The following is a 15,728-nucleotide window of genomic DNA, read 5'->3' on the forward strand; positions in this document are numbered from 1 at the left end:
CCAAAGGAATCTTCAGGAGAAGAATCCATACAAGGAATCCTAGTCAAAGTCCCACAACCTGAACGGGGGGAGATTATCCTGTTCCTTCACCTGTCGACTGGGCTCAGAATACACAGGGATATTGGGCAGGAAGCAGATAGTTGCAAGAAATCATCTGTTTCCTATACTCACTGTAATCAACTTCACCAGTTGCTGGGAGAATTGGAGGAAAAGAAAAATATGCCCCATTGAGTCCGACAGGGTAAGGGAGTTAAATTAAGACAAGATTATTGAAGCACCCCAATTTATCTGTACTGATGCATTCAATGCACACACACAGTGAGACTCAGTTACTGATTTTGATGATCTGCCAAAGTTCCATCTTTAAAGAAGAATTTTGATGAAAAACCAAGAAATAAGAATAAAAAACAATTCTTCAGGTCAACCATAATTCCCTGCTACTGACTTTTTCGTTGGCAATTTGCCCCTTTGCTCCAGCCGTCTGACTCCTTGCTAGGATTATGTTTCCAGAAGCAACCTGCTCCTCAGTACAGGGCTATTATACAAATACAAGCACTCACACTATTAACAGGATATTTGACCTTTAGAAACATTAGAGTCCAGCCTGATTCATTAGTCCTCTTCCAGTAGTGGTCCATGTTTGGAGCAGATTTCGCATCCCCCAGAGGGGCATTGATCCATCTAACCTCGTTAAGGGTATCTGTAGTACTCCAACTGTCTCCCTTATTAAGAACAGCCTGGGGCTTTCCCCCTCTGTTGACTCAGTGACTTACTGGATCAGGCCAGGGATGTGGGGCATTAACTGATTTTCAAATGAAATTTTGAAATTAACATAACCAGTTTAGAAAAAGGCAACACCAAGATATCTATATTTAGTTCATGAAAGATGAACACTTCACACAGAGTGGATTTGTTCGTTGTAGCATTGTTAATAGTGTGACTAAAGCTGTTAATGAACTACCAAACAAAGAAAGTTGTATATCTTGTTTTCTAATCTTTAGCACTGCTGAAAAGTTAATTAATCAGACAACCTTTCCTGTTACTCTATCAGGGCTACTATTTTGGATCCATATTGATCAAGTGCATGCTGCTTGGTGCTGGAATCTGACCTAGCTTCCCCAGAGACAGAAGAAAGGCAATAAAGCCCACTTCCAAAGCCATTATTTTTCTAGACAGGGTACAGGCTGATAAGGTTAGTAGATCTGAAGGTGCAGCTAGTGCATCGATCGTTTAAAATGAACGAAAAGCACTTAAGTGACAGAATGAGGGTAAGGGGAGGGGACAGAAATGGAAAGGGAGAGAGAGGAGAGTGGAGAGAAATGAAAAGAGAGGGGCAGAAGAGGAGGTGAGATGGGAAGAAGGACAAACAAGGTGAGGTTAGGAAGGAAACTGTTCAGCCCATGAGGTCTCTCTGCAGCTTTTGCGAAAAGCAGTCTCTTTCAGTCTCACCTCCCAACGTTTCAAGTATTTACCGAATTCCCTTCCAAAGGTGACTAATGAGTCATCTTTCATCACTCAGGCAAATTTTAACCACTTTTTGCATAGAAACATTTTTCTTTATGTTGCCCCGGTTCCTTTGCTAATTGCCTTAAATCTGTCCCTCTGGTTATTGAACCTTCCAGCTACTGGAAACAGTTCAGAGGAAAATGCAACAGAAAAGGAGGGAAAAGAAGGGAAATTAGGGATGATTGAAGGTCAGAAAATTACATTGGAAGCACTGTTGCAGGAAAATCTTTGCAGCTGGTCGGGTCATTTGCTGAGAGCTTGCTGGTGGACCTAAGGCAGTTTAAAACCGATAGCAACAGATGTAGCATCGGAATTCTTACTGCACCATTACCCAGAATGACTCTATAGTGAATGTTCACGTGTCGGCCATCACTGAGAGATGATATGAAGAGGGCTCCCAAAATAATGGGGGAGCACCTGAGAAAGGGCACTTTAAGCTGAGCATAAAATCCCAATTGAGTTGTTGTGCTATGATCAGCCATGATCATTAAATGCTAGAACAGGCTCAAGAGGCTTTTCCTAAGTGCCTTTTATTCTCTTAATGCATCACATAATGTGATTCTCTCAGCATCGTCTACAGACGTAATACCATTAGATTGTCGCAGAGATAGTCAATCTCTGATATTATTGCACACACAATACTTTGTGACAGTAAAGCTGTTCTCCTTTTCCCGATCTGTGAAAATTAAGAATTTCCCATTTCAACTGTATGTATCCAAGAAACTAGCTGCTGGTGGGGAGGGAAGAGAATCTGGCAGCAGAGGTGGCGGGGGGAAGGATAAGAGATTGGCTGTAGTGTGTGTGAGAGTAACAGAGAGTGTGAATGTGTGCGTGTTTGAGAGAGAGTGTGTAAGCGAGAGCTTGTGTGTGTGAGCAAGAATTTGTGTGTTGAGGGTGTGTGAGTGAGAGGTGTATGCGTGTGAGTGAGAGGTGTGTGTGTGTGTGTGTGGGGGGGGGGGGAGTTGGCGGGGGGGGGGTTGTAGTGGGGGTGAGATAGTGAGAGGGTGTGTGTGTGAGCAAGGGAGTATGAGAGAGTCTGGCTCACTCCCAGGCTCAGGATTTGCACTCATCGTCATTGCTACACATCAACTCAAACCTTGGGTAAGGGTGAGTGAATAAGTACCCTGAGTTTGAGCCGAAAAAAGACAATTTGACCTTCTTACGCTCTAATGATCATTTTTATTAATCATTCATTATTTGAAATGATCAATTTATTGCCTTGACATTTCTTTATTTTTGCAGCTTATTTCTTTTCTTCATACCTCAACATTTTATTGAAGCTCATGTTTAATACTGCGCCAAATCTTATCTTTTTGAAATTTGCTCATTGGCCCCATGAGTGAGTAAAAAATTGAAATGTGGCCCTTCACATGGAAAGGTTGGGCAACCCAGCACTAGACTAACCTCCCAAACCTTTGGAACCTGAAGCCAGCTCACATTTGAAATCCAGAACCAAGAAACATGATGAGAAACTACCAATGAAAAGGAAAAATTGTTGCCCGTTGATCAAATGTATTTTTTTGAGGCTCAGGTGGCCAGATACCAATATTATGGTTAAAGGTTTATTCTTAGAAAGCCAACTGTTGAACCTCCAAACCAAATGCCCAATTAGTAGCAAAACATTGCAGATGCTGGCAATCTGAAAGAAAGAAAACGAGAAATGCCAGAAATACTAAGTCAAAATGAAAAGTCATTAACCTGAAATGTTAACTCCGTTGCTCTTCCAGAAATGTTGCCTGGCCTGCTGAGTGTTTTCAGCATTTTGCCTAAATGTTCTTTACTGCCATGGGCAATCAGGAGTATTCTACTTGAATCCTAACTTGCTACGTCTTCAGAAAGGCATACAAGTCCACTGTGTCAATTTACAGCAGCAATGAGGTTAGAGGGCCTAATGGCCAATGATGTCTCACATATTTTTATGTTTATTTATACTGAATTATACTCAAAACCAGCATTGTTCAACAAACATTACTGGTGAACTTACTTAAAGTCTGCAGTTATCAAGTTAAATCCATTGTACAGGTGTCCCTCTGAAGAAATTTTCTTCAAATACGTCAAACCATCCACATCTTCAGTCAGGAAATTTGTCACTAGATAACCTTGAACAATTATTTTAAAAAAGTACATGAAGTTAGATAAACTTCCACGATGGCAGACACATCTTGTAATACTAAATCTAAAAGACAAAACAGCCTTCAGGTTGTACTATTTCTGCACAATGATTAAAATGATTTTAAAAATCTGCTAGCTTTAAAGTAAATCCTACAAAATTGTGGAAATATTCTTCGATTCTGTACATTTCACCTGAACGACTGCAGGAGGTCCAGCATTTGAAAGGTGCATAGTTCATTTTCAAAATATTCTCATTGAATTATTTTCTACAATGTTGTCCCCAGTCTTATTAAGCAACATGTAAGGTCAGAAGGCAGGCAGTGAGGACAGGGTTGAACTTGATTGTGATACTCCCTCACAGTTAAGTAGAAATTTTCTTCACTGAGATGTGTGTTTCCAGAGTGGAGCCTGATTGGACGTAAGTGTGGGACAGTGAGTGGTGACAGCTTATTAAATCTTGGAGTTATGACTGTGCCCATGGAAATTGAACTATGCATATGGGGGGTCACCGAATAACAATCAAGCGGGCAAACCAATGTAATTTTCACCTTTCTAATGCAGAAATACAGTGATTAATGTATCATGCCAATTATCAGAAACACAGCTATCAATGCAATACACCAATTATCAAAGGTGCATTGTTAACAGCACAGATTTACCAGTATATCAGGTTGCATAAATTTATTCATGAACTTATAAACAAACATGAAGGTAAGAAATGGAGTAGGAATAAGGGGAGCATGCTTAGATTGGAAGGATGTGAAGTTCTTCTAACAAGTGTACAGGGGCTTCAGCTTTTTATTTTATATAAAAATGACTTAGATGAAGGCAGAGACAGTTGTGTATCCAACTATGGCAGATGATGCTGTTGGCAGTTGATGTATACTGAGAGCAAGAAGTTACAAAGGATCATAGATTAACTTTGACGGATGGAGGTCAATACAGGGAAGTGCGAGGTCACCCACATCTGATCCAAGGAAGACAAACAGAACTATTTTCTCAATGGTGCAAGAGTAGGCACAATGGAGGAACACAGCAAGATCACAAATCATTAGAAGTACAAAAGGTGATCACAATTCAAGTGGAATACATTAAATGGGTTTGAATACCCCTTCCAGAGTATTGCAAAAGTTGTGGGCACAGCAGTTATATTGGCCAGGGATAGAGTACAGCAGAGATCTACCAGTATGATATCAGGTTGCACAAACTTAATCCACTGAGTTTAGAAGGTTGCAGGTGATCTAATAATTGTCTTGAAAACAATAAAGAGATTCCACATGAAAAGATTCGGATAAACTATGGCCTCTGTCGGGAATCCGGAAACATTTTGGACTAAAATCACTCTTCCACATAGATTAAAGGAAGTTTGGAATTGACTGTCTCCCAAAATTGCGGATGTCTTGAAAGATAGATTATTTTTGAGTAAGGGCATCATAGAATGTGGTACACAAAGAGGTAAGTGGAGTTCAGGCAAGAATCAGCCATGATATAATTGCATACACAAATCACTGCAGCAGCACAGGTCAATAAGGCTATTAAAAAGCAAAAAAAAAGCCCAGCGATTCATTTCTAGAGGGATAGAATTGAAAAGCAGAGAAATTATCTAAAATTTACATAGGTCTGTGGCAAGGTGGCATTTGGATTATAGTACACAGTTCAGTTCTCCATAACATAAAAAAGGTATCGAATTGTGATGGCACGACAACATTTTACAAAGTTGATCGCAAAACAGGGAAGTTACATTGATCAGAGGAGACTGAACAGGCTGGGACTCTCTTCTTTAGAAAAGAGGAGGCAGGAGAGTGATGTGACACAAGTATTTTAAGATTATGAAGGAATGTGGTAGGGTAGACAAAGAGAAAATACTTCCATTCGTGGGGAGCCCAAAACTTAGTGGCCACAATTATAGGACAGTCACCAACAGGAGGAATTTCTTTACTCAGAGTTGCAAGAATGTGGAGCCCACTATTATGAAGAGTGGTTGAGACAAATAGCATGGATGCACTTAGATAAAGACATGAGGGACGAAGGGATACAAGATTAGACCAGTAGGAGTTGAGTACGAGGAGTCTTTTGTGGAGCATAAACACCAGCATATACCATTGGGACCAAATTGCCTGTTGTCAGTTCTACATAACAGACTCAAAGGATTTAATGTTCCTATGTTCTAGTCCACATGCTGAGTATTAAATCTTTATTTGTAATGTTTCGCGATTAAATACTGCATAAGTATCATCTCAAAAATACAAAGAACCAAATACATCTTTAATTCATAGTGCTCTTCGATTAAATTCAATTTTTAAAGCACCTTTTAAATGTAAATTTAATGCAACCTCAGGAAGACAGCTTTTAAAAATAATTTATTAGCAAAACAATTCCCTAATGCAGCTGGCTGTGCCTCATCCCACTGCATCTTTAGACAACTGAAGTGACAGTCAAGATGATGAAGCTACAGCTTCTGTCAGTGCTGCATAATGCACAAAAAACAGGTCGGTCTCCAGGTGGCGGTGAAGACTAAAAATAGAAACACTGGCAGGGTAGCAGGTGCTTATCCTGTTAGTAATTCTAAAACAAAAAGCATAATTACACCTTTTGTATGGCAGATTTGTGTTGGCAAAAATTGGCCCCAATTTGTGAAGGGAAGAGGAGAAGATTTAAATCTCAACATATAATTACTTAAATCGGGAAGTAGCAAACGTAAATCTGGATTTTGGTTATGGCTTTAACATGTGAAATTCTCTACCAGTAACTAATTGAAAAAATTCAAGGGAGGCTTGAAAACTGCCTCTGTTCACACATTTGCCAATCATTTCTTCAAACATCAGAATGATCATCTATACTGATTTAAAAGTTGAGCTTTTGAAATCAAATTTCAGGCAAAACGTAGGGGGTTGAGTACACAAGTAATATTTTTGAGGGGTTGAGATCATTTTGCACTGGGGTCAACAGAGGGTATGTGACTTGATCAGCACCATTCTGGAGCCGCCTCTTTCGCCCAAGGTCACTTCTACTTGTCATTTTCCTGTCTGAGTCTCCCACTCACCGTTTCCCTGTCCGACTCTCCCACTTCCTCCTTATTATGGTCTCCCTCCTACAGCCTTGCTCACTGTGAATGCTTGGGACAAAAAGTGGTGATTGGGAGAGTCAGGCAGGGAGTGGCAAGAGTTGGGCAGGAATATTGGACAGGGAAGAAACAACCGAGAGAGTTGGGCAGGGAACAGTGAGTGAGAAACAGACAGTGAGAGAGAGAGGGAGAGAGTGAATGTGCAGGTGAGGCAGTCAGCTGGTGTTACACAATGCACAAAAAACAGGTTGGGCTCCAGGTGGCAGTGAAGACTAAGAATAAAAGGGTTAGAATATAATTTTTTGCCCAAAAGTCAGGGGTTAACTTTACATGAGATGAACTATTACTCAAGCACAGTAGCTGATGCTATCATGGATGTGATTAAGTAAAAGGTAGTTGCCCCTGAATGAGGTGCAAACTGTTCACAGCACTGCTGTTTCAGTCTGAAACAGCTGGCACACCCAACAAGCAGTATCTTTCTGACTGACACTAATAACAATAGTTTACTGAATATCCTGTTCAATTTTGATCTCCTTACATTGAGATTTTGGAAAGGTGGCAGATGAGGGCCACTAGATTGATTACAAATCAGCAGCATCTTATTTATAAAGAAAGATTAGGTGGATTGGCCTTGGTAAATTACCCCTTAGTGTCAGTGGGATTAGCAGGGTAATTATGTGCGATTACAGGATAGGGCCTGGGTGGGATTGTGGTTGGTGTATTCTCGATGGACCAAATGGCCTCCTTCTGCACTGTAGGAATTCTATGATTCTATGAAAGATTAAAAGAGCTGGAACTGAACACGCTAACACTCTGAACACGCTTCCATAGACTGAAGAGTGAACTAATTGAGGTTTGTAAGTTGATGTAAGGAATGACAGTCAAATAATTTGTTCCAATTAAACAGGGTAGAGAGGACCAATGGTGACAATTTTAAGTAAAACAGAAAACTGAAAATAATCATGAACATTGTGGAGAGAGAAACGGTGGAATTTTCTTGTCTCTGTGGAGGTGAGTTTCAAGACAGGAATAGGAGCAAAATGTGAAACATAGACATCAGATTGGCTCCCTGATGCATCTTCATCTCTGAGTGGAGGACAGGTCGACATGACAGCAGCCACCCAGCAGTAGCTAATCAGGCCAAATAGTGGATCAATTTGGGGCAAGTTGCTATTGGCACCAAGATCTTTCTTGTGTTGGATCAGTGCCCTGCAGAATCGAGACACTGACAGCAGCTTGAAGGCAGCCTCCTAGTGATAGACAGGGCCATCGGGTCCCTGTCACTGGTCCCACAGATGTGCTGCAAAAGTGCAAAGGCTACAGGATTAGCTATAATCTTTCCTATGCAAGGATTTCCCTCCACATTGCTGACCCTCAGAGCTGCTTTTCCCAAATAGGAATCAGGTCCACTTTGAGGCATCCTCAGCAGGGCTCTCCTCTGCTGGTGATGTTACCATCAGTAGTGTCCCCATTGGGTCATTCACGTAATGGTCTGACATCCTTAATCAAATGGCAGATAAGGAGGCAGACTGTTACCTGGCTCCCTCCCAAAAGATTCCATATGTTGGCAACCTCTGATCTATGTGGAGGTTGGAACTTGGAAATGGGCCCAATGCTTAAAGGTTTTCAAAGGGTATAAGATCCCATCCACTGTTTCAAGTCAAACGCCTTTCATCAGTTCCATAGATGCTGCCAGACTATCTGAATATTTACAACATTTTTTATTTTTTAGTTTCAGATTTATAGCTTCAGCACCGTTTTGGTTTTGCCACAAGTTTAAAGTGTGCTAGGTCAGGTCATGGTTAGATGTAAGGGAATGACATCGCTTCCCAGAGAATAGAAGATCTCCTGCACAAGTGATTGAGCCAACTTCCTAAATTCCTTCAATGAGAGCTGGAGCTGCCCCTGGTTGGGATGTGGATCATCTCACAAAAGAGGTACACACTGTTGGGGATTCAGGGCCATAGTGATCTCCTGGGCTTGTTTTGATGAATTAGGGGGACAGAGGAAAACCTTTTCTCTCAAGTTGAATTCTGATTTCATCTGAATTTTCACCTCATATACGAGATGATGTGGTTAGGCATGGGATGAGCAGTCTTGCACTCAGGTCCTTGGCGTTGTGACGCAGCAGTGCCCATCACTGTGCCACCGTAATAAGAACATAAGAAATAGGAGCAGGAGTAGGCCATCCAGCCCTTCGAGCCTGCCCCGCCATTCAATAAGATCATGGCTGATCTGTCGTGTCTCAGTTCCACATTCCCGCCCTCTCCCCATAACCCTTAATTCCCTCGCTTATCAAAAACCCATCAACCTGCGTCTTAAAAATATTTAGCGAGGCAGCCTCCACCACCTCAACGGGCAGAGAATTCCAGAGATTCACCACCCTTTGAGTGAAGAAGTTCCTTCTCAACTCCGTTCTAAACCGCCCCCCCCCCCCCCTTTATCTTGAGGCTGTGCCCCCTAGTCCTACTGTCCTTTCTGAGCAGGAAGAGCCTCTCCACCTCTATCCTATCCATCCCATTCATCATCTTATATGTCTCAATGAGATCTCCCCTCATTCTTCTAAACTCTAACGAGTACAAGCCTAGTTTATTCAGCCTCTCCTCATAGCTCAACCCCCTCAACTCCGGTATCAGCCTAGTAAACCTCCTCTGCACTCCCTCCAAGGCCAAAATATCCTTGCGTAAGTACGGCGACCAAAACTGCACACAGTACTCCAGCTGCGGCCTCACCAATGCCCTATACAGCCGCAGCAAGACCTCCCTCCTTTTATATTCAATCCCCCTCGCGATGAAGGCCAGCATCCCATTCGCCTTCCTGACCACCTGCTGCACCTGAAGGCTGGGTTTTTGCGACTTGACACCGTACACTCGGCTCCCTCCTCCAGATCATCTATATAAGTGGTAAATAGCTGAGGCCCCAGCACCGACCCCTGGGGCACTCCACTAGTCACCAACTGCCAATCCGAATAGCACCCATTAACCCCCACTCTCTGTCTCCTATTTGACAACCAATCCTCTATCCACGCTAACACCCTACCCCCAACTCCATGCCCCCTTACCTTCTGCAATAACCTCTTGTGAGGTACCTTGTCAAACGCCTTCTGAAAATCAAGAAAGACCACATCCACTGGCTCTCCTCTATCCACCGCCCTAGACACATCCTCATAGAACTCCAATAAATTCGTCAGATACGACTTCCCCTTAACGAAACCGTGCTGCGTCTGCTCTATCAAGCAATTCCCCTCAAGATGCCTCGCTATTTCCTCCTTGATGACGGATTCTAACATTTTACCCACAACAGACGTTAAAATAACCGGCCTATAATTCCCTGCCTTTTGCCTGGCACCCTTCTTAAACAATGGTGTAACATTAGCCGCTTTCCAATCTTCCGGCACTTCCCCGGAATCCAGCGACGTCTGGAAAATAACCACCAAGGCATCCACTATCACCTCCACCATTTCTTTCAGAACCTTTCAAGTATCTATCCAGATTTCCTGTGGTTTACAGTGGGACAAAAAAATCAACTCATCCACTAGAAAAATCAGTCTCATAAAATCTATTGCTGAAAACATGCTCATTTCATATTTCCTTGTTCATACATTGTACCTTACACCTGCTGAATTGGTCACTGACTATCTAAACATCATGGAATAGAAAACCATGCTATTCGAGGAATGCAGATGTTGGTCTGCATTAACATTAGGACAGGAATATTTGTGTGATTTTACAGTAATGAAACTAGAATGATGCATGAAAAATTAACAATGAAATAGTTTAAAAAAATAGGAAATATTATTTCTAAGAGATTTAGGTTGATAATCATTCTTACCTCTGCCTAATGCGTTCAGTCTGTTTGTTGGTTGAAGATAATTGGTCAGTGCTGCAAACTTGCCCTTCTTGTTAATACCCAACCATGTTCCTCCTTCTCTGCCTTTTTCCATGTCCAGTCCTGCAGGTGACACATGGAACAGAAGCAATGCAAAGAACTGTTCAGGTGTGCTGTTTTGTTTCATGACTCACATCATGTATTTAGGAACCTATTGATCATAGTGAACCATTTAGTGAACAATGTCTTAAATTAATAAGAACCTGATCAGGTTGTCAGGAAAGGAAATAGGAAGGGGAACTAGAACTTTTATTTTAAATAATTTGCTTGTGAATGCAAGCAACAATTTTGAATTTCAGAGTCAAAGATTCTCTTGCTGAATTTTTCATTTGGGTGTTGGAGGAAATTCAACCGGGTGGAGGAGTGACAGAACTGGTTTGAATCATAGAATCCCTGCAGTGCAGAAGGTGGCCATTCAGCCCATCAGGTCTGCATCAACCACAATCCCATCCAGCCCTATTCCAATAACTCCACATATTTATCCTGACGTTAGGGTCAATTTAGCATGTCCAACCAACCTAACCCGCACATCTTTGGATAGTGGGAGGAAACCGGAGCACCCGGAGGAAATCCACACAGACACGGGGAGAAACTGCAAACTCCGCACAGATAGTGACCCGAGGCCAGAATTGAACCCAGGTTCCTGGCACTGTGAGGCAGCAGTGCTAACCACTGCGCTGCCCCTTTCTCCACAATTAATGGACACTAACAAAGTCTCAAGAAACTCAGATATTAAACAGAATAGAGATTAATCTGCAGCAGTTTTAAAAGTTAACCAGTACTGTATGACAAAGGAATCCAAATACGGGAAGGTAAGAAGCAAGAACAGTACATAAACCAGGAAGCACTACTCCATTTAAGAGCAACAAAATACCTGGAATAGGGCCCAGGCAATAAAAGCTCTGGAATCATTCAAGAAGCACTTCAATGTTGCAATGGGTGAATGCAAATTTTCTATGGAAGGATCGGGTAAGTGAGCAGGATGTGCTGGATAAAATTAGAACCTAACAATTTAAAAAGTGAAAGTGGGAAGCATTTGTTCACACATGAACCATAGGAAAATGGAACTCACTCCTCCAAAAGTTTGTGACTGCTGAGTCAGCTGAAATTTTAAACCGAGATGGAAATATTTTTGTCAGACAGTGATATCAAGGGATATTGTGCAAAGGCAAGTAAGTTGATTTAAGGTACAAATCAGGCATGATCTAATTGAATAGTAGAGTAGGCTCATGGGGTTGAATGGCCTATTTTATTCCAATCTCAGCTTTACTTGTCTCTGTAATGCACAGTTTATAAAAATGTAATTTCATTTATGAGACATTAATTACGGAGAATAGATATTTCTGCTAAAAGAGCAATTTCGCCACCTCCCCCAACCCCCACCTCATCCTCGCCATAGAATTATCTCAACAGGAGGAAAATACTCTCCTGTCTCAAATCAAATCAATCTCACAGAGCTGCTAGCAACTGAATTGGAAGTGTCATGACGGAAGCTCTGATCTTCACTGCAGTGCATGATCTCAGCTTAGCAACACAATAGGTATGATAATGCACTCGTAATCCAGAGGCTTGGACTGGTGATTCAGAGTCATGAGTTCAAATCTCACCACAGCAGCAGGAGAATTTGAATACATTTAATTAATTCTGTGCGGAATTTTAAAAAAATGCTGGTATCAGTAATGATGACCATGGAACTACAGGACTGTCATACAAACTCATCATTGATGTTCTCCCCACAAAAATGAAATGGTGGCCCATTCACCCAACTGACCAGGAGAGCGTCACCAACCCCTCATCAAAAAGGGGCATTCTGCCCCCCACCCACACATAACGGGTAACCCCCTCCCACATCACAGTCATGAGGGTGACTCAGCCCAATGTCCCCTCCACCCCACAACTCAGACCCCTATTCAGTTTCCCTACCCCCAGATCCCTTACTCAGCCCCCCCTTCAGGCCACTGTCCTCTGGCACCTTGTCACCGACACCCTGGTCCAGTGCCTTGTGCGCACACACACACACACACACACACACACACACACACACACACACACACACACACACACACACACACACACACACACACACACACACACCCCCTTCCCCCGGCCAGGTGAAATTGTTATCTCCTCTCTATCAGAGAATCTCAAAGGGGTTTGCTCACAGCTGCAGCTTCTGACAGGAAGAAAGGAAAATCTCTGCTGTAGGATGCAGTGCTGCAGTGATTTAAAATCCTGCCAGGTGACCACAGGCATGGAGGTTAAAGACTATCAGCCATGATTGAATGATGGAGCAGACTTGATGGGCCAAGTGGCCTAATTCTGCTCCTATGTCTTATGGTCACTTCAGAATTTTTACAGCTGATAGGCAGGAATGCAGATATTGATCACAGGGGTCCCTGAAATCACCATGCCGGGGTGACCTTCAGGTCTGCCAAAGCGAGAAGCGGCAGTCCAGCCAAGATGCACCCTTGCCCCCAGCTTGAGCCCACCCAACCCACAGGACCCTTGAGAGATCCTTTCTCAGCAGCCTGGCAGCAGCAGAGGGGCAAACGGCTACTGGATCTACCTTCTTAATCCCCCTCAGGGCTCAAAATGCTAGACCAGGGTATCAGCATCAGGGTGCAGTGCACACAATTAGCACTGCAAAAGCCATGGCCTGCAGGGAGGCTGAGGGGGAAGAGGGTTGGGTTGGGTTGGGTCACCCTCATGCTTGCATTATGCAGGGCAGGGCTGGGCTGGCGGGGGGGGGGGTGGATCTGGGCAAATAAATGGACACTGGAAAGCAACATTTCTAAAAAAAAACTTCCAATCTAGTAGAAATCCTCTAAAATCCTCTACTGTCCAAAAGCACTTCATAACCAATAACATTATTTTGAAATATTTTCATTGTTTTGCAAGCAAAAAGAGAAAACTGTTGAAGATAACATAAAGCAGAAAGCCAGGTATTGAGATTGGATTCAGTCCAGGTGGATAGGCTATTTTGAGTTATGTAGGTTAGGAAGCACAATGGGGTATGTAAAAAAAATAGAATGTTAGCTGTCAGCAAGGTCTTCTTTTGAGAAAGAGCAACTGACATTAGGAACAAGTTGGTGTTTATATAAAAATGTGTAAAATGACTTGTAATAGATGGTACTTTTGACAACTTTAAGATGCCCTAAAGTGCTTTTTGAATTGTAACCATAGTTAAAATGTAGATTTACTACAAGGGTCAAAAAGCGAGCTAAATGAAATCCTGACCTAATACCAGTGTGCAAAAGGCAAGTGGATACTGGATAATGTGTATTCCAGTCACTTTTGTTTCTTAGAACTCGTTTACTTTGTTGCACTGTCCCAGTGCATTCCTGGCTGGCCTGCATCATTGGACCCTCTGTAAACTTGAGATAAACCAAAACTCTCCTGCCCATGTCCTTGTCTACACCGAGTCCATTTACCTATCACTCCTGCGCTCACTGGTCCATACTGACTGTTGGATTAGCAAAACACTCCATTTTAAAATTTTCAACCTCGTTACAAAATTCCCCTGTGGCCCTGCCTGTCTCTAATGTCTGCCAGCTGCACCACACTCATCAAATTCTAGACTTTGAACATCCTGTTTTAGTCGCTCCACCACTGGCAGCCATGCCTTCAGCTTCCAAGGCCCCAAGCTCCGAAATTCCCTTCCTAGACCTCTCCATCGTTCTATCACCCTTTAATGTAGTCATTAAAACCTATTTCTTTTGCCAAGCTCTTTGTCATCTGCCCTAATATCTCCTTGTGTGCCTCAGTCTCAAATTTTGCTTTGTTAGAGCTCCTATGAAGCACTTTGGGATGTTTTATTACATTGATGGTGTTACATAAACACCAGCTGTTGATGGCCGCCTTCATAGGAACACAATAAACTGAAGTAGGATTGATATGATTCCCTCGGGCTTGCTCTGCCATTTAACAAAAACATGGTTGATCTTAAATTCAAGACCACATTCACACCAGATTCCCCATATCTCTCATTCTGTAACTGCTTCTTTTTCCATGCCAGTCATTACAAAGTGGGTAGCATTTGTGTTTGATTCAGAAGCTTGTGGACTCAATTCCCATATCAGTGATTTGAACTCAAAACATCCCAGTTGATATTCCAAGATAGTGGGTACAGCATTGTCAGAGGTTAACATTGAGATGCTAAACTGTAGCCTTGTCTGCTCTCAGTGATAGTAGTTCATATGACACTATTCTAAAGAACATCTGGGGAGCTACCCCCAGTCTCCAAGCCAATTAAGATCTCTCAATCAACATCGCTGAAACTGATTATCTGGTCATTATCTCATTGGTGTTTATAGGAACTTGTTGTGTGCAAATTGGCTGTTGTGTTTTCTGTCTTTTAAAAGGTAGAGAGACTACCTTTTAAAAAAACACTTCATTAACTGCAAAGTGCTTTGGGACATGCTAAGATGGTGAAAGATGCTATATATATATATACATAGAAATACAAGTTTTTCCCCTTAGGTAAAAGCCATTTCTGGCAGGCCACCAGATGGAGTTCTTCACCAAGATAGAGTGTTCTCTCTCTCAAAGAAACTGGCAGGTGGGAGCTGCCATACCCAAGGAGTAAGCTGAAACTAAGGGTGAAGCTTCACTACTGGCTGCTGGTGAGGAATCTGTGACACAGATTGTTTCTTGATTGAAGAATTACTGGGTGGGTTAGTGGCAGAGAATAATGGGAGCAGAAAATCTTAACATCTAACATAATAATTCCAAATGGGGCAGACATGGAGAATTATAACACACACAAAACTGCAAAGAGGTCAAATCACTTATCAATATGTAACATTTAATGTTGACCATGAAACCATTGTGGTAAAAGCCCATCTCATTCACTAATGTCCTTTAGGGAAGGAAATCTGCCACCTTTACCTGGTCTGGTCCAATTTACATGTGACTCCTAACCCACAGCAATGTGGTTGACTCTTAAATATCTTCTGAAATGGTCTAGCAAATAACTCACTTCCAAGGGGCAATTAGGGATGGGCAGTAACTGCCAGGGATGCCCACATCTGTTGAACGAATATCAAAAAATTTGTTTTTTTTTAGTTCTAACAAAATACATGGGGCACGGATTTTCCTGGAGCAACTCCCGCTAAGTTAGGAGAAATTTGTGCAAGCTCAAGAATGTGATTTGTGCCAA

General features: G+C 42.3%; 1 protein-coding gene across 3 annotated transcripts in view; it reads right to left on the minus strand.

Moving 5' to 3' along the window:
- Positions 1-15,728, minus strand: part of tango2 (transport and golgi organization 2 homolog (Drosophila)) — a 164,077-nt gene that overhangs the window by 42,954 nt on the left and 105,395 nt on the right. For all 3 annotated transcript variants that reach the window (XM_080208036.1, XM_080208038.1, XM_080208037.1), the window contains exons 4-5: positions 10,514-10,633; positions 3,491-3,605 (exon numbers count right to left, since the gene is read on the minus strand). In XM_080208036.1, the coding sequence (XP_080064162.1) occupies positions 3,491-3,605; positions 10,514-10,633 (235 nt within the window). The remainder of the gene's footprint in view (positions 1-3,490; positions 3,606-10,513; positions 10,634-15,728) is intronic.

Source organism: Carcharhinus amblyrhynchos, chromosome 20 (assembly GCF_965287045.1).
Source record: "Carcharhinus amblyrhynchos chromosome 20, sCarAmb.v2.hapA, whole genome shotgun sequence".
Classification (NCBI taxonomy): Eukaryota; Metazoa; Chordata; class Chondrichthyes; order Carcharhiniformes; family Carcharhinidae; genus Carcharhinus; species Carcharhinus amblyrhynchos.